The 19,932-nt window shown below is 51.0% G+C and overlaps 1 protein-coding gene across 2 annotated transcripts in view; it reads right to left on the bottom strand.

Moving 5' to 3' along the window:
* The window catches only part of ACTN4 (actinin alpha 4), a 70,400-nt gene that overhangs the window by 29,627 nt on the left and 20,841 nt on the right, over positions 1-19,932 (bottom strand). For both annotated transcript variants that reach the window (XM_059718833.1, XM_059718832.1), the window contains exon 2: positions 395-509. In XM_059718833.1, coding sequence (XP_059574816.1) covers positions 395-509 — 115 coding nt within the window. The remainder of the gene's footprint in view (positions 1-394; positions 510-19,932) is intronic.

Below are 19,932 nucleotides of genomic sequence, written 5' to 3'. Positions count from 1 at the left end.
CACAGAAGAGTGCCTGGGCCAGAGAGCTCGAAGTCTCAGTGGGGGCAGATGACAGGACAAGGAGCAACGGGCTCAAGTTGCAGCAAGGGAAGTTGAGGCTGGATTTCAGTAAAAACCTCTCTCACTCAGAGGGTAGTAAAGTACTGGAACGGGTTACCCAGAGTGGTGGTGGAGTCTCCATCCTTGGAGGTCTTTAAGACTCAGCTAGACAAAGCCTTATCTGGGATGATGTAGTTGGGAATGGTCCTGCTTTGAGCAGGGGGTTGGACTGGATAAGACCTCCTGAGGTCCCTTCAACCCTCGTTTTCTACGATTCTTACGTTGGAGTGTAAGCCGAGGAGGGAGCCACGCGTGCGGTCACTCTGTGCCCCCTGTGCAGCAGAGCACGACTCACCTGAAATGACCTCCAGAAGCAACATGAGTTTGAGACCATCGCGGAAATCCTCGTCTATGTTCTCGATCTGCGTGCCAGCCTTCCTCAGGTGGGAGTTGCACCATGCCGTAAAAGTCTGGAAGACACAGGGAGGGAAGGCGAGATTGTAAGTCAGGCTAGAAACAACCGCATGAGGCGGCATGAAACATAGGGGAAGTTGAGCCAACCTGTCCACCTTAGCTTAAACTTGTATATTTGGATCCAACACACCCAAACAGGGCGCGGCTCTCATCTGTGCACACCTATTAATTCACCACTGTACAGGTTATATTTGTCGTGTTTACTCCACCAGCTATTTTCCTTTCATCCTTTCACTGAGGCCACCACACTCCAGTCAAAACAACAGCGCCCGAAGGGTCCAGCTCACTCCCCCTAAGCCCATTCCAAGAACCACTTTAGATAATTGAGACTAGACAGGCTGGGCTTGGTAAGAGTTCAACCTGACCAGCTGCCACTTCCAACCGCCTCAGGACACGTTTAGCAGACACTTCTGAGGGTAGCGAGGATTTTAAATAAGCAAAACAGAAATAGGCCTGTGGTGTGCTACAAAAGGTACTTTGTTCACAGGAAGCCTGAACTTCTGCAGGGTGCGTAAACAATTCTGGCACCGGGCTTCGGGGGCCGCCATCTGCCTAGAACCGGACAACCTCAGGCTATTCTGAGTTTCCTGTGGTCTTCATGTGATAGCAGCCTAGGCAATATCGAACGACAAGGTCCAAGCCTGCATGTGGTCATTCGGCAAACGCTGACGCTGCCAGACACCATGCGCTGAACGGCAATGCGGTTTGGTCACCGAGCTGCACGAGGTGCCTAAGCCTGCTTGAAGCTGAAAGGAAGTCTACATGGCCCAGGCCCATGCAAGCGCAGTCCCTACAGCGAGACAAGACGTGTGTGCAAGACTGCCCCGACTGCACGCAGTTGGTGCAAACGCAGCCTCCACAGCAAGACAGAAGGGGTGTACAAGACTGTTCTGACTGCGTGCTGTTGGTACAAGCACAGTCACTACCATGAGACATGAGAACTGTGCAAGACTGAGGTGTGACTGCATGCCGTTGGTCTGAAGGACCCCATCGTTTCCTGACTGACGGTTTTCCAGGTGCGTCGCTCTAAACACACGACATTTGCAACTCTGAACAAGCAACACGTGCATGTGATTAGTGCTGCCAGGTGAGCACAGGGAACGGACACGGAGCTGGAAACCGCCCAGCACAGAGCCTGCAACCAAGCACCGTTCGTTGTGACAACTGTTACTAACCCGACTCACTCTGACGCTCCCAGAGAGCGACTGCTCAACTAGTCCTTGGCCCTACGCACTGTCTTCGGAGCACAAACACGGGCACGGCTGACGCACAACGCTCTACAGGCCAGTTTCGAGAGCTACCACAGATCTCCCCCTTCATCTGATGGACAGCACTTGGAAAAGCAGGAGAACTACACAGCAAAGGAAGTGAGAGCACAGGGCTGAAGAGCCATCCTTGGCAATCTGAAAGCCAGCCATCTGTCTCGATTCTGTACGTGCTTGGGAAATGGCCACACCTGAGTGCGATGTCTTCAGTACTGGAGTTTACACTAAGCAGCAAGTGCAGACCACAGGCTTGATGAAGGCAGACAACAGGGGGTTGGACTAGACATCCCGAGGTCCCTTCCAACCCTAACTTTCTATGTATTGATGAATAAAAAAGCAGGCTGGGAGTGACAGAGGAGAGGGCATAACAGGACAGTCATTCTGTGCTCTCAGGGCACAGAGAAAAGTTACCACAAAGCAAGCTAGGACTTGACGTTACTGCAGGCCAGGGGCTCCGCAGGCAGGGGAACGTGCTGATGTACCGACATCCTGAGCCAAAGGCGGAAGCATTCCCCTTCCTTCCCATGACCAGCGCAAGGTCGCTGTGAGCACCGTGACGTGTCCTCTACAGCAGCGTTGCTCAACCTGTGGGCTGTGACCCAAAAGTGGATTGCAAGAATATTTCAAAGGGTTGTGAGCTGTGGCAGGGCAGAGGGATGGCAGGAAGGCACGGTGTGGCTGCATGGGGGCTGGTGCCTGTGCTCGCAACCAGGAAGAAGACAACCAGGAGACACTGCTGGGGTGGGGGGCAGGAGGGGCCACGACCAGGCTGCCTGGCATGGTGCAGCAACCCCAGCCCAGGACAGGAGGGGTGCTGCAGGCCTCTCCTCCTCCCTCCAGCCCATGCTGCCCACATGAGCTGAAGTCACCACAGCTACAGCGCTCCGACCCAAGCAGGACGGGGGCAGCTGAGGTCCCCGGGTCAGGACAAGCCGTGGATCTTTGCAAATGGGTCGCGGTAGGAAAAAGGTTGAGAACCAATGCTCCGGTGGACACGGTGGCCTTCGGAGAACTGTGAGCGTGCAGCAGATTTCGCAGCCTTGTCACTTCAGGAGTGCACGCAAGTCCCACCCAGACCAGGTCATGGAACAGAAGTTACAGTAAGGAGATTAAAGGGAGCTTTGCAAGCCTGAAGTAGGACTACCGCATCTAAACCAGATCAAGTCCTAAACTGAAGGCTAATTCTAGAACGCTAGGAGCGCGTTACCAATCCCCCGTGTATCCCGGCGCGGGCAGGGGAAGCTCCAACACGTAGTCTGTCGCACCACACAGCTATTTCCCACTCCACCACCGCGCAGTCCTCAGTTCGAGCACTTCCCACTCCCCTCCTATTTCAGGCTGGCGGCCTGCCGGATGGATTGCAAAGTCCTCTCTGCAGCCCGGCTCCCGGCCCGAAGCCCCCAGACCATACCTAATGCAAGAAACAGCCATTTCCTGCTGCTCCGTCTAAACTCATTACCGCTGCCTTTTACTCAAATGAGTTATGGCCTGGACGCACAGCTTTTATGACAAGGGTGTAAAGCTAGACTCTCAGACCTCGGAGCTGGATTCCTAGTTGTTAAGACTCTCGAAAGCTGGGATCAGGCACATGGGCTGCTTCCTGGAGCAGCCTGCACTAGGGAAAGGCTATTGGCAAGTTGCGTGTCATGCTAGGAGGACTCTCAGCCTGCCCCCACCTCCCTCGAGGGAGATGAGCAGCAGTTGCAGGAAGCTACCGTGTCTTTATTGCTTCGTATTTGTTGACCGCCAGCCCATTTGAGGTTATGTAGTGATGCTTCTGCCTCCAGAAAGGAACCGTGGGTCTGCGATCGCTTGGAAGGATGCTTTCGAATTCAAATAGCATTGTCCCTTTCCCAACAGCGCGGTACTAGGCAGAGCTGCTGAGGACTCAGAATAAGCCCCTAGTTCTGCTGCTTTAGTCATTCCAACGTGGGGGAAGTTCCTTCCGCTGTAGCTGCCCTCCCTGGAAGTGTCTGGCACAAGCCCCGCTGTATCGTGCAAAGCCGAGGTGTCAGGTCCCCAGCTTTCAGTCTCTCCCTAAACGAGGAAATTTTATGGGAGAATTCCCACCGCCAAACCCTGCCACCGGCTCCACATCCGGCTAACAAGTCTTTGCTAGGGAAGAAACAAATGATTCTTGGCAGGCTGTCAGCAGATGGATCAATTCTCAGCTCGCAGAAGATGAACCGCAGCTCCTCCACACCCTTCGCTTTGTGAGTTGTTAGAAGACCTTTAACCTGCCATGAGGGTGAGGGCTCAAGAGTCAGATCAGACCCCCTCAGTCTTGAGACGCACTGTGGTGCCCTTCCCCAGGGCATCTTCTGGGGAGGGAGAGGAATGAATCACCTTTTGCCCTTACCTTTCACAACCACACACATGCCCTGGGTCTGAGAGCCCTCCTCCAGCCTGCTGCTGCCTGGAAAGGATGGGGATCAAAATGCATCCTCCTGCGTCAGAGCATGGCCCCTCCTAGCACGGCTGTGTGGCACCTCCGTACCGCCAGGAAGCAAAATGAATGAACGGGGAGTATTGTTCCACCCTAAACACTGCTGGCCAATCCCCAAGTGCTTCAGTGAGCTCATAGCCGGGGAATGTTGCAATGACAGTTTTTAATGAGCCATTCATCTAAGGAGGGGAGGGAGAAGGAGAAAGTTTCCCCGCTTAAATGAGAGTATTAGATCAGACAAGGCTCAGTTGGTCTAATAAAAGATATCACATTTACCCAAAAAAGTTGGCAAAATTGTTCTTTGCAAGCTTCCGGGCACAAACGCCCTTCTTCAGGCCCAAGGAGTCTGCCGGTGTTTTGTATTCTCATGCATTTTTAAAAGAAGAGAGACCCCCCTGAATTATAAAAGCAAAGCTGTTTTCTCTTGATCTACTGACACCAAACCTCAACACACTGCCACTCCGCAGAATGGTTTGACTGGAAAGGATTTGACATGCCGAGCGGCTTTCTCCCAACAGTCACTATTGTGAAAGGTGCCCTCAAAGGAGAAAGGGAAATCAGCATTTCACAAGGGTCTGGCTTCTTTAAAGTGTGTGTGGAGAGGGCAGGGGGAGGAAAGGAATTCCAAAGGCGAAATCAAAGGTTGAGCCACATCAGGAGGAAGCAATCCTGTAACTCAGCTCTCAGCAATGAAGTTTATTTCAGGAAGTGGCAGGGAGGGGGGAACAGCCTCAGGACACTGCGTGCTCTCGGGCAGGTAAGGAGGCTTTTCCAAGGCCACTGAGCATTAGGAAGAGGATCTGGGTGTTCCTCTCCACCGTGCAACTAAAACAGAGCCAAAGATCGCCTTAACTTGCAGTGAAAGACAAAAAAAAAGAAGAATGAGCCAAGTTCAAAGCAGATCTTTGGTCTGCACAAGGCAAGTCATGGGCTTCTTCCAATCCCGGTATCTCACTGCAAAAAAAAAGCATTCCCAAAGCATGGCAAGTTCAAGGGAAAATATCCCTCTTCACTCCTGGCCTGTATATTTTAAACCCACAAAAAGCATCACAGCCTTGGCTTTGCCAGGAATTTCTAGGAAGTCTCATCTGTCCATTTATCCCCCTCCAATAGCCATGCAATTGCTTGTCATGTCCATGCCTGTGGTATACCATGCTGAAGTTACAGGATGCTGGAAGAGAAGAGAGTATTCCCATGGGAAGATACAATGCACTCCTCAGGAGTGGAGCTGGGCTCCAATACTGATAGAAACCCATTGCAAACACCAAGACTCGCCAGCCTTTGAGGCATATATCAGCCCAAATTGAAGAGATGGGTGAACGGAGACCCTCTCGACATGACAAGACTGAAGGCACAGTAAGTCAGCTGCAGCACGTGGAGCAGGTCCCATGAATTGGGGCTCAGGCTCCTAATCACTAGATTGCATTTCCTGTGCCAGCCACAAAAAGGAGGATATGAAAACCAGCTTCAGAACCATCTGGTCTTCACATGATGGGCTGACTGGCCGCAGCTTAGGCAATCTGGGTTTCGTTTCAGCTTCCTCCCCTTGTACTAAGTAGCCTCAACATGTGGAAAGGGCTGTTTCCATTCCTTGGCATTCTCCTAACACAGTGGTTTTCAGCCTGCGGTCTACGGACCTCTAGGGGTCTGCAGACTATGTCTACGGGGTCTGCGAAAGATGACTACGATCAATCAAAAGTATGTCAATACCCAACACATCCAAAAGGGGCCGGCGCCTGAAGAAAGGTTAAAAACCACTGCTCTACCAGTCTAGGCAGCTGTTTTACCCTCGATTGCCAACTGGGTCCTTCAGAGATGCTGAGCACTAGACAAATCAGCCAGTAAGTACGGACGAGCCGATAGCAACTATCTCCCATGCGTTGCACCAAGGCACAAGTAAGGAAGCGGACCTAATCCTTCTCACCACCCCATGCTGGCCGCCAGTAAAGGGGTTCTGGCAAAAGTGGAACAACAGTTACAAGAGAAAACCTGTTGAATAAGAGGAATACAAACTAGACCCCTCAACATCACAAGTTTAGTCTGCTCATGCACACCCATCACAAGCTCTGCAGGATCTAATCATGGGCAGATGGGGCTTGTGTCTTCTGACTAAGTTCTCTTAGCAGAACCACCCCCTTGTCCAGCAACCAGGCATGGGTTCAGTACTGACTCAGAGGAAAAGCACCACCCTACCTCCAAACCAGGCACAGCTCTGTGGAAATCATGATGGGGATGACCCCACGGAAACAGCTCAGCTCAGCTCCAGAAAGCCATGGCAGCTTCATCCACACACCCTCAACGTTGCCAGTTCAGCTCCAGTGCTCTCCACGCACAAAGTTCAGCTTCCATCTGGGTTAGCAGAAAAACCTCCTTCTGGAAGATTGCCACCAACTCATTACTTTGGGCAGCAGTGTGAATCCAGGCATTACCGAAGCTGAACCTGGAAGCTCAAAAGGTGACTGCTCATGGCAGCTCAGAGCATGCATAAAGGATGGTTAGGATACGCTTACAGGAGTCTCTTGATATGGGCATATTGAGGAAGATTTTGGGCCCCGATGTTCTCCTGGGCGTTCCAGAACACCGACTGAAGTGGCCTGTGAAGCAGTGATGGCTCGAGCTACAACTGTCTTTCACTGGACAAGTAACCTGCTTGACAAAGATGTGACCTCCGTCACTGCCAAGTACACGCTCCCCCCCAGCTTTCTGGACCAGCAAGCCAAACCCCAGAAGAGAACCTGTTGGGAACAGGCCCCAGAAGAATGCCTCCAAGGCTCTGCTCCAAGCCCAGGCTTGAAATACTTTCCCTAGTGACTGCTTAGCCCCTAGAAACAGCACAAGTTTGAGCGAATGCAGCTTCTCCCAAATTCCAGCAACCAGAAGCAGGAGCCCGTTTTCAGTCGTTCTGCCCAGAAGAAAATGTGCTGGTGTCAGGCTAGGTAAGAGGCAGATACCATGACAGACACACTGGTATGGGTTTCAACGGCGCTGTGCCTGGAAGCTCTCCAGTTTGCACTCCAAACAGACGGTTACATTTTTGTTTCACTCAATTAACCTCCAATTTCCACAAAGTGACTTTCACAATAAAGTGCTCCAAGTAACAAGCCTGCTCCGAGAGTATTAAATGTGACCGAAGCTCCCTGTCCGAGGGACATGGGATAATCTAGACATAGGATGCACATATCTGCTTTAACATATACACAGTTAAGGCAAACCCTTGGTTTATTCTCCATTGCCAAGTTATAAGGAAAATCATACAGGTTTAAACACAACTTCCTCAAGTTGCATTTAGCACTTTAGGGCAGACAAGCAAGGACCAGCGTTTAGATGCTGCTTCGCCAGCCAGAACCATAAGGTCAAGCTGTAGAATGGAAGTTTCCAGGGAAGCCCAGCTCCATATGACTGGGAGATCTGGCAATTGCGGAAGTCGTTAAAGTCAGCCCTGGTTGGGGTGGGTGCCTACAGCACTGCCATGGACCCCGACATACAGCAGGCCTGCCTTTCATTTGCAGGCAAGGCCAGAAGACAGTCCATATGCTGGGTTTTGGACAAAAGCTGCCATTCAAGAACACGTGGGAGTCCATTAGCAGCTCATCTTTAGAGCTGGCGGTGGGGTCCTGAACCCTCGACATAGGTTAGCATCATGCTTATAAAAGCAGTTTTGCGCACCAGCCACGGTGCACTGCCAAGCTCCCATGAATCACTTGTGCTTGGACTTCCAGCTCCCCCTGAAACTAAGGGAGAAAAAAAGGAAGGAAATGCAGGAACTTGTGTCCCAGGGCTTTGAAGGCACTCACACTGAGAAGCAATTTTGTCTTTGATCTGACTACGGGGTCCCCGAGTCCATCTGTAGCACTGTTAATCTGTGACCAAATCCCATACCTTGGTTAGTCATGGCAACTGTAATAATGCTCGATGACCTCGCGAGGCAGCCTCTAGTGCCTGCCCGTTGGGTTTTCCCCAATACACAGCTTCGTGCCTTCTCCCCTGCCACCCGCCTGTGGGAAGAGTCCCTCATGAATACCCCCGTCCTCCTTCAAATCCCACCTGTGTCCCAATAGCTACAAAAGCCTGAGGACAGCTGAGGTAGACATCACCACCCATGCTGACCAAAACAGCCTCACATCCTCATACTCCACTCTACATCCATCTCTTGACTCCTGTCTTATGCTTAGGCTATAAGCTCATCGGGGCAGGGAGTAATTTTTGTTGCCCCAAGACTACAAAAATGATGCTTCTAGACCCAAGTTCTGGAGCAGGAAAACGCACACTTTCTACCCTGAGAAAACAGGGCCGCTACCGCTGCGGGACTGCTCTACGCTCACCGTCTGCTGCTATTTGCTCGAGCCTGATGCCAATTCCACCCTGACGGAAATACAACTATGCCAGGACTGACCTCAAACAAGAAAGGCTGGGTCACCTTCAGTGGGGACAAAGAGAAACATTTGCACTCCAGGGCAATGAGTCGGAGTGGGCAGGGCCTGGCAGGACTCCTGAAATCAAAGCACTGGGCCGCCTGCAGAAGGAGCTCCCTGCAGACACGACTAACAAGGCTGCAGCAAAGGACAAATTCATGGAAGCAACCCCCAAAAGCCTAAATCCTGGCTTGAAATTGCCTGGTAACACGAAGAACCTGCCCAGCACCCAAAGGACATGCACCGATTTAGCCAGCGTGGGGCTCCCGGACAGGAGGGGCCTACCATCCACTGTTGGCTTTTTCCCCAGAGCTGCAGGAAGCTCTGTCCTGTGCCCGAGCTTTAGTGCTGAAAAAGGAAACAGGACTCTCCAAGAAATCCCATGTAAGATGTACCCAGGACCCTCACAGGCAGGCAGCGTTTGCACAAACCTGTTAGCTCAATGATACAACAGGCAACTTAACTGGGTTCAACAAGTCAGCATCTCCTAGAACGCAGCACAGGAATTTCTCCGATTAAGAAAAATGGTAGAATTAAGGTGCCCAATATCCTAGTAAGGGAGCCTCACGAAAACTGTGTCACCTACTGAACTGAGCAAGACGGAGAGCTCTGTGCAGCCCCATTTCATTATCCACGCCGGCCTCCACCACTCCTCTGATGCAGAACAAGGGCTGGAGCACATTAATCTCAGCCCTTTATTGCGGCCATTACTCACTCTCTGCCCTCAAGTTTGCTGGATCGAGTCCCAGCGACGCTACGGCATGGCACTTCCCTTCCTGGTTCGAAGAACAGAAAATGTTAACAGCCGCTTAGCCTGGGTTTTTGCCCTTCCTCCTAATTAGTGCTCAACAGCCAGTTTGCTGATGTTATGCAAGTGTCTCATTAACCTGATGGGTCAGGATAGGAGCTTGCAGATAATCAGCTCAGGTTTCCCAGCAACCTCGTACACTTTCAAGATTATGTGGAGCGCAGAGGGCCACTGATTCTAACACAGGAGGTAATGCAAGAGGGTAGCACCTGTATTTGCCGAGCGCTGTGTACACAAGGGGTGGTGGGGGGACAGGACAAGGTCCCAGGAAGTCATGGGTCTGCAGCACCCCCACAGCCTCAACATTGCTCTTCCCATGATTACAGCACCGGGGAGGAGCAAGACAAGAATGCTGGAATGTCTGACTCAGTTGCTCCATCAGGGCTTGGCCTGGCACGGTGACAGGTGTGCTTTGCCGTTTGGATTGGCCCTACCTACTTTGTGCTAACCTCTTGCCAAGCCATACAAGCAGCCTAGAAGGGGTGGGCGTTTTCTCCCTCAAGCCAATGCAGGCTGAAAAACTTGGAAGATCCTGGGTCAGGAAGTCTTAATTTTACCCATTCGCGCTAAAAATTTTCAACCTGGAACAGGCACTCAGGAAGTGTGGGGGCAGAGGGTTATAATTGCACTGTTTTTAGCAGGGCAAATGATGGATTATTATTGGTAAGCCACACAGGAGCATCTCTGCTTGCTCTGCCAAAAAGCAAAACGCACCTGAATTTCATCAAGTGGAGAAGCACCAAGATAACCACACTGGGGACTGGAGGCCCAGACCACGAATGGACCAAGTTCCTACGTATGATACCACTCCCGCCAACCATATGCACCTCAGTCTGACCTTGAAACAACTCAGGGCTTGAAGAAGCTCGTTTACAGGCACATTTAATCCCTTGTCTCCATGTCAAGAAGGGAGCCTAACTAACACCCAAGGGAGTGCCCCTAGTCTCCACGCCAAGAAGGGAGCCCAACTAGTGCCAAACGGAAGTGATGGCTCGCCATTATTTGTTGAAAAACCTTCAGTTTTATATCTGCAAGCTTCCTGAAGCTGCTGTGCTCTGCACCGCAGTCACTGCCATTTGTTGAGTTCTTTAAAGAGGACACAGCTTGCTTTCCAGCAACTCACTCCCCTGCAGACCTTAGTGGATTATGGGGGAAAAGTGGATTTGAACAGTGCACGTCCACATCAAAGCAGTGACGGTGACCACGACTGCACCTGCTCCCAAAGGGCGCTGCGTAGGCTTTGCTCTCCGCATCGGCAGAGGGAGCTTGCTGTCACCTTATCAGAAGTGCTGGGCACCTGCAGGTTCTAGCAGAGTTCCTAAGGGTAAGGTGGAGGATGAAAGTGATCTTTGAACGTGCTGAAACTCAACATCGCTGGGCCACGTGACTGGCTACGATGAACAGAATGAGCTACACGGAGGCAGCCACGTTACCTTGACATTCCTGGTTCGGTGCCAGCAGAAAGGAATCGATTGCCTTTTATGGAGAGACAGATTTGAGCGTACAGGGGCTGTTACAGGTGGCGAAAGACCTGCTCCAGCAGGGCGCACAGGTCGCTGATAAGCAGATCCTGTGTATCGGCAGGATGGAATTTATGATGGGATGTAGGGTAGATAAAAAAAAACCAAAACAATTGAAAAAAAGTTTTGGGTTTTTTTTTTATTTAAGTGTATTTTATTTTTTGATAAGATTTTTTTTTTAATAAACCTATGTAAAGACAATTTTAAGGATGTTATTAAAGCTCAAATATATCCTCATGGAATAGGGATTATAACTTCTAATTATGGTATATACTATTTGAGACCATATATATTTTTAGACAAGTTTTATAAACAGGTCACAACAGGCCGTGAACTATATTAGGGGTCCAATCTCATGGGGTTCCCAGAGGTCCCTCTATAGATTAGTAAAAATTAAAGAAAACCACTCTACCCAATGGGACTTAGGGCTCAGTCCAGAAGATCCCGTAAAGCACCTCTGTGATGCTGAGTTTCAGTTCTCAAAAGGTGGTTTTGTGTGTCTCCAGAGATAACATCCTTGTTAACAGCAGTGTACGGAGATAAGAGATAACAGACCCGATTACCTACCCACCAGGCTTCTCATCTCTCTGCAAGCGTGTGCACACAGTCAAGCCCTTACCCTCTCTCTAAAAGCGCAAAGTTTCAAGAAGTTAAATGAATAGAGGATATCAAACAAGAATGCATTTTTTTTGTAGAAAACAACGATTAAAATCGAGGCTTCCTGACCAGTAATTTAAATTGATGTGGATTTAAATCTAATCCACCTGATGGGCCGTAGCCTGCATTTCACAACGCAGGCAGGGCAGAAGGGAGTCTCAGGAGGGAAGCGAAGCATCTTCTCTGCAGTGCTCTGGTAGAGAGAGCTGCATCCACTTAGCTGTGCACACGATGCGATGCTCTGCCTTTTCCAGGCTGCCCCAGATTTCATCACTCAACGACCTGGGAACCAAAAGCTGCCTCAAGCCAGAGCCTGCCAAGAGGATGCATGTGTGGCCCTCGAGAAAACAAGGTGTTCTCACCAAGAGATCACCAGCAAAGTGAGTCCAAGCACGTGGGAAAGGAGAGCCAAAAGCTGAATTGCACCGAACGAGACAGGAGCCACCCACTGAAACCTGCTAGGAAAAAAGGAGATGGAAATAAAGTTCAGAAGGCAAGTGGGGAAAAAGGTCCATGGACTGTTTAAAACCAGGGGTGGGCAAAATGGTGGATCCGGGCAGCAGCCAGACTCCATTTCCCAGCAGCCCATGGCTGCATTGCTGCAGCCAATTTCCATTGAGACTCCAGCAACAGTGGTGCCCTGACAGCCTGGGGTCAGGGGTTCCAGGAAGACCAGCCCCAGCTGTACTGGTAGGGCAGGAATCTGCTCTGGGGCCAGGGCTGGGATCCTGCGGCGGTGACAGCGTGGTCCAGAGCTGGGGCAGAGTCGGGATCCACTGCCCGGGCAGGGTGTGCGGGCAGCAGATTGCAGCTCTGCCCCTGCTCCGAACCACGTTGTCACTGCCGCTCCCCCCCCCAGCCAGTGCTGCTTGGGCCAACCTCCATGGAAACCCTCACCCCACGCTGTCATGGCCCCGCTTCTGCTAGGAAGCTGAGCAGCAGGCAGGGGCTCCTGGGAAACAGAGTCTGTCGCAGGCCCAATCCAGCACCAGGGCCTGGTTTAGAATGACTCAAACTATGTCTGGCAGACAAGACAATGCAACTGGGCTCACCCCCATCCTAAGCAAGAGGCTCATGTATGACCCAGGGATGCTGGAGCGGTGCTTGCATATGGACAAAGCTCTGGCAGGACAAAATGTTGCAGAGAGATTTCATGTAAAATATGGAGGCCCAGGCACTGCGTTATACATTAGGCTGGCTCTCTTCCAAGGACCCGTCCAACCGCCGAGAAGGAAAGGTTCCTTCGGTTGTCCACACCATAATCTTCGCTCCCTTAATGCTTTTAAGGAGGCCGAGTGCCAAGCTGATGCACAAGAGCCAGGCAGCTTGTCCGTGTGCTTTGGACAATGGTTTCACTGCCCAGCAAGAGGAGCCGCACCCTGACTTCAAGAGTCATGAAGGCTAAGCTTCTTCCCTTGCACAAATCACCCAGTGCTTGCTCCAGAGGCACTATGGAAACAACCCATAAGATTTAAAAATAGTTCTGGAGAGCTGGAGCTGGGTAATTACAAGCCTTGGGGTTCTCCCAAAATTCACTAGGAGCTTATTTCCTCCAAAAAGACTACAGCTCTGCTCCAAGCCTGTGGGATCAACTGAGCCTGGCCAGTGGCAATAGGAAGAGAAGCAGAAGTGTTACTCCGTACCGCTGCAGCTCAGGCTAAGACTACGAGTGTGCAGCACATTGGGATATAGATGCAAGTACGGGGTATAGATGGTGTTGACAGGCCCCAGGGTCCTTGGCTGGATTTAAAGCATCTGGTCAGTCCCAACTTGTGTCCTGGCTAGATTTTTCCCCTGCAGTAATCAGGTCTGCCCCAACACCAGAGCAGAGGCAGGGAGATCGAAGCCCTGGGTCCTGGCTCGCTGCTGCCGATCAGAGAGTTTTTACTGGCACAGCTCTCCCGGCTAACCACGCTGCTGTTCAGGCTCTTCCCGCTCTGGAGGAGTAGGACCAGCTCCTATCTGAGAGAGGAAACCAGCTAAGCAGGTATAGACCCAGCCCGCTGCAGGGAGAGGAGCACACGGAGCATGATAAGGCTGTGACGGAGTAAGAGGCTGAGTTTCTTCCAGGAAGCCTGACCTTACAGACAGTTAGCAGGGGAGTGACAGATGCCACCACCCAGTGACAGTTACTGACCGGATCAGGCAGATTACAGGCAGGGAAAGCCACTCAGCCAGTTAGCTCGGGGAACCAGCAGTGACGGCAGAGAGATAAGGTGCAGGACTTCCATCTAATCAGCCCAGTGGAGCCTGGTTCTTCTGCGTTTGGGCCTCCTCTGGGTGCAGAGACCCCCACTTCCCTTCCCTTCCCTCACTGCCAAGTGACTTCAGTGGCCGTTTTCCATTTGCAGCCTGCGTCTCCGACTGGGCCCCTATTCCGGCTGCGGTGCAAAAAAGCAATGCAGCCTCCTTTGAGGCCAGAATGTGCTTTCCACTGCAGCCTCCAATAACCTGAAGCCTGCCTCCTTGAACCCTTAGAGGCTGAGAGTGAACGTGCTCCTTTAAACAGTCTGCAGCCTTCCACTGGCAAGCTGCTAAGCCCCAGACACAGCAGCTTTCAAAAGGAACAGGCCTCTATTTTTGCCTGTTTTCCCTTCAAGCCCCAGAGAAGAGAGGGCCTTTTGGATGATGTGCCCAGGCGGTGTGGACACACGCACTAGGACAGCTGCCAGCTCTCTGGCGTATCACTAACGCCATTCAGAGACAGGCTTTTGCTTCCAAACAAGCATTGCCACATCCAAATGCAAACTGAGGCTGGAGACCCTAACAAAGGAGAGGAGAGGCATTTGTTTAACCATTCCGAAGCCAGAGCTGATCCACCAATTACACAACAGCCACCCGGAGGACACTGCCAAGCTTCCATTCAAGCCACTGGGTTTCCAGCAGCGAAGCGCACCGACCTCCTGCTACGTGCACGCAACTGAGGAAAGAGGCAAGGGGACTCCCAGACAGGCCACACTAAGGTCTCAACTTGATTTTTGCTCCCTCTGGGGTCTTGCTCGCTTCGGATGGAGACGAGCAACACACACCTGCCAGAGGACTGATGGGAGGATTCCCAACTGCTCCGAAGGTGGGATGGGAGGTCCGAAGAAAAGACTCCCAAAACTCAGCCAGGCCCCGAGACCACACAAGAGGCTGTCGCGCTTCTGTCGCTGCGTTACGGTTACTTAAAACAGATTTCTCCAGCACCCGGTTCGTCGTCTAGCACCAATAAGAGGGGCTGGAAGCTCCATCTGCAGCGGTACCGGCATGCCTGGAAAGCTTGGAGGCAAACCTATTGCCGTTCCAAGATGAAAGAGGCCACAACCGGCACTTCCAGTCTCAGTTATGGTTGAGAGCAAACTGTTTACTTTGCACATCCTGCCATCCAGACTGCTATCAGTGCTATTGCCTTCCTAATGGGTTCTGAAAGAGCTCGGCCTCCGAGCTGCCATCAGTTTTCACCGCATAAATATCACTAGCAGGGTCACTAGCGGGGTATTCAACCTCCAAGGCCTTCTTGCCGAGACATTAGCATTTTCTTCCGACCAAATTTTAGTGCTGGCTTTAGTGTGCATGCTCCCATCAGTCATGCAAGCTCCCAGCACTGTCTGAAGCAAGATCTTTTGTTCGTCTGAGCAGCCACGCCGACTTTGAAGTCCGGTTATTGTTCAACTTAGCGTGGTCGCATGCAGCCAAAGCACAGTAATGGGTTTGTCTGGAGCAGGGGAGCAGGCGTTGGGACTTTTACAATGAGCTAATGCATCTACTCTCCAGCACCAGATAATATCTGCCAGCAAGTTGCTAAGCTGAAGAAGTAGAAAAAACCACCCCCCACACAATTTATCACACACTAAAGCACTGCCTAACCGACATCGAGTGCAAGGCAGCGCACCTTTAAAACTCTTATCTGATAATGGACCACAATTAAGTTCTTTCTTAAAGAGACAGGCTAGATTTCCACCACTGCCGTGAACTAAAGATAGTTCCAGGCTTCCCACTAAAGTGGCATTCGTTCAAGAAACATTTCCCAGACTGCTCTGAAACCAAATTCAAACCAACCCAATGGAGACATCTGGCCAAGGCGATGAGATAAGGCACAAAGGTATTTTTAGAAACCGAGTTCCAGTATAGACCAGGGCTATGCAAGTTTACTTCAATCTTGCAGGTGGCTAAGAAATACAAAGTATTAAATTGCCGTTTTTATTCTAAGCATGGTAGAAACGTGGTGGCACGCAGAGAGGCTGAAATGCTTCTGAAGTTTACAGAAGTCTTCTGGAAAGTCGAAGCATTCCCGACTCAGAGCTGGAAGCAACGTAAGATTAATTTCTCGTCGGAAAAGGAGTCTGCCAAACTGTCCAAAGGACAAAACGGACACTAATAAATAAGAAATTTGGGCGCTTGCACACGAGCAGCAAGCCTGCTCCAATGTACTGTAATTACAGCACGTTGGAGCCCAGCTGATTAATCGAGTCTGCTAGAGCATGGTAATTACCTCCCTCCAGAAGCTCATATTCCTGCGCCTAAACATGGTGGTGGGGCACTTTATCTAAAACTCATTCAACGAGCTTTAGATACAGTGCCCCCACCGCCATTTTTAAGCACGGAGACGCTGATACACAAGATGCTCCGGGTGCTTTAATTAGAGCGTCTCTCGGAGCCGCTCTAATGAAAGTGCCCCCCCCACACACACACACGCTCCCGGATCAAGTGTATAAACACTCTACATTTCTAGAAGGCAAATGGTGCAGTTCCCAGATGGATAAGCTTCTCTTCCTCAGCCCTGGGTATAACTGGAGAGTTCCCCATTTGTAAAATGAGGAATCAAGCACATGGTTTGCCAGCGCACGGTATTAGTTCCTAGCTGAAATCCACTTCACTTGCAGACACACAACGGGGAAGCTGGCGCTACATAAAGTGACATGGGACAAGCCTGTAGAAGTATTTGTTTTGTGTCCGAACAAAGACCTTTAACCAGAGAAACGCTTAGCTGAGAGTTCAATCTCCTGCCCCGTGCCTCATCTGACTAAGTGCAAGCACAAAGGCAATATGAACTGCAGCCCTCGTATTGATGAATAAAGCACTGAGCACAACAACCACATGCTCCCGGCTGTCTCAGGGAAACACCCTAGCACAGGTTGAGGAACCAGCAAAGGACGGCTGTTCAGTGACTAATGCTTTGGTCTTGGTTCATACTTGCCTGAAGAGGAATGTAGTCAGGAACACCAACAAGGCGATACCCGTCACTAAATTGATGTAGTGAGTCAAACGTTCTCCTCCCTGCCGAGGTTTCAGACATCCACATATAGAAGGCCGTTTTCCTTCACGGTTCAGGCATAACATTTGGACACCTAGGGTTAGAGCTCCTTCTTTCACTAAGGATTCATCGAGTCTTAGAAAATGAGGGTTGGAAGGGACCTCAGGAGGTGACATCTAGTCCAAGCAGGACCAGCCCCAAATACATCATTCCAGCCAGGACTTTGTAGAGCCGCGCCTCAAAAAAAACCCTCCAAGGATGGAGATACTACCACCTCTCTACATAACCCATTCCAGTGCTTCACCACCCTCCTAGTGAGAACTTTTTTCCTAATATCCAACCTCAACCTCCCTTGCTGCAACTTAAAATCATAGAAAACAGAAAGTTAGGGCTGGAAGGGACCTCACGATGGTGCAACTAACCCGACAGAGACCAGGCTCAAGACGCTCCTAATCCTACTACAAACAAAGTGGGTGGGTGGTCACAAGGCTGCCAAGTTGCTCCATGTCTGAACTAGCCAGTCACCATTACCACACTTCGAGTGAGAGAAACACTCAAAGCGGAGCCGCACACTTGAGCCAGCTGCAACAAAACACCCTCGTCCCGTTCTGAAGATGGGCCAGAGTTTTATGCATGCACAAAAGCTGCAGCCCTGAAACCACACGCTTGCTCATCTTCAAACAAGATAAAGAAACGAAAGCACAGCTGTTTGAGGGCAGGAGGGTGGCTTTTTTGTGGCACCGTGCTGCAAAAAAGCATTACTGAAATGGAGATTCTACACGTGGCTCTTGGAATTTCCTTTCTATCGAGGCCCTGGAGAAATTCTTTCCAGGCATTGTGTCAAAGCTGCTTTTGTTACAGGGGCAGAGGTGACCATGTGCCTTCCTAGAGGAACCCGCAATAGTGTGTGTTGCATTAAGCAAGAATTCTGGACTCTAAGATAACAACCTAGTTTTGGAGATTGCTCTTTGTGGCTAGATAAAGAGGGGCTGGGGGCCAGGATTTGTTTCTGTTGTAACCAAGTCATAGTTTTGGGGGAGGGGAGGGGGTGGGAATATCACATTTTTTGGAAAGGCTGAAAACCACTATTAGATCATGTCACCAAGAGCAGTTCCAAACACCCTAAGATGCTTTGAGAATCGGGTGCAATTATGAGGCTACCAGGTACTACCATATACATTAGCCTTAGGTCTATGGAAGGCAACAAGCCCTCGCCCAGCAGCGAACCGATCAAGCAGTGCAGGCTGTGCGACCAGCAAACACTTCCAGGTGTGACACAGCGCAGGAGGAGCCAGAAGTGGACGTGGCATTGTGAGCTTGTTCGGTGCAGTAAGGGAGACGTCAAAGATTCAGCTTTAGTATTCCTACTCCAAAAAATGCTGCAGGGGCACAACAGAGAAATACAGAAACTGTTCAAGCACGCGGGAAGAGCAGACACTTAAGAACAGATCGAATGAAGCTTCAACACCTAAGAGTCCCTGTTCCCTCTGCTTGGTCAAAAGTCTCGAGTCAGGTTGTACCTGCCTCACTTTTTCCTGCTGCAATGCTGAATTTCCAGGGTGGCTCATTTGCAATGGCATTTAGTCCAGGCCTCAGGACCAGGTATATTTTGGGAAGATTTTATGGTGCCTTGGGGTTATACATGAAAGAACTGAAGTCTGCAGGCACTTGGTGTCACACCCCCAGATGTCAAGATGACAAGGCGTTGTCTTGAGCATTAAATATGAACCTCGCCCCTTGCCTGAAAGGGACACCTCCAGACTAGCAAACCGAGTCTTAAATAGTGACACGTAAGTGAACGAGCTCCTTCAGCTCCCACCGACATGTACATGCTTGCCATTTTTCACAATCAAATCTAAGGGACAGACAACCCAAAGCAACAAGAGAGGCCGTCAGAGGAGTTAGGTTTCAAGAATTCTTGGCTTCCAGGCTTGTGCTCCAACCACGCGGCTGGCTTGTAAAAACTCCAGCAATTTGGACGAAGACTGTATGCACAGCAGCAATTTGGGACGTAAGATTATATGCTAGGCATGCGATGCAGGCTTGAGCTCCAGTGCGGACTGGAAGCCATCTATTTTCTGTCGTTTGTTCTGCTGGAATTTGAATATGTTTATCTACTGAATGGGCGCGCGCACCAAGCTGCATCAATTTTGCTGATTTTCTGTGAACATTTAAGACCTGAACGGCTTCTGCATATTTGCTCTGCTTTCCTTTTAAGGCAAAGGAGAGAGGGGATTTTCATACCGACTTCTCCAAGACAGAAAGAGCTCATGTGAGCCAAGGACCATGTACGTATGCATGTACTGGAGGTGAAGGCTGCACCACAGCCTGGATGAGGGGAAGCTGATGGGCAGACCTAATGCAGAGTTTTGCCACTGCAGCACCTCCTCTTCCTCTTGTGTGGATACTACCCTGGAATACAAGTGACCAATATATATAGCCAGTCACTTCCAGACAGGTTCTCTTATCCCAAAGGCCAGCGTTTCTCAGCCCATGGGTCATAAGAATATATGAAAGGGTTGCGGCCAAACTTTAAAAAATGGATTCTCCTTTAAAGGAGAAAAATGTGGGAAACCATGGGTTTCCCCTTGCAGGCTGGCAGTTCCAGCCTGCAAGGAGCCGCTTGGGGCTGGAGGGGGAGCGGGAGAAGGATGATCAGGCAGGGGGTGCCACATGCATGTGCATATGCACACATGCACGTGGCAGACAGGCAGCATGGAGAGCAGCTCCCCAAAGGGAAGTCTATGGGGTGGCATAGACAATGTGCCAGCAGGGTGGGGAGGGGCACAGGGTACACTGCCCACCACCCCACCTCCTCTCTGGGGTACAGCCCTGGCCGGAGGGGAGCAGCTGGTGGTGGGAGAAGGCGAGGGCAGCACAACTCTCCCCTCCATCCATTACTCCTCACACTGGCAGTATGGCTGGTGTGGGGGTCTTGGCCGCAGCAATGAGTGTCACCACTGCACTCTGGCCTCCTGCGCCAAGTCCCACTCACTGGGCCCCGGGGGCAGCTGCCACTCCATGCCCACTGGGGGTGCACAAATTCGGGGGGGGGCATGTGCCCCCCCATGTCCC

Source organism: Alligator mississippiensis, chromosome 15, assembly GCF_030867095.1.
Source record: "Alligator mississippiensis isolate rAllMis1 chromosome 15, rAllMis1, whole genome shotgun sequence".
Taxonomy (NCBI): domain Eukaryota; kingdom Metazoa; phylum Chordata; order Crocodylia; family Alligatoridae; genus Alligator; species Alligator mississippiensis.
The sequence above is the reverse complement of the archived record's forward strand: the minus strand, read 5'-3'. Positions and strand labels throughout refer to the sequence as shown.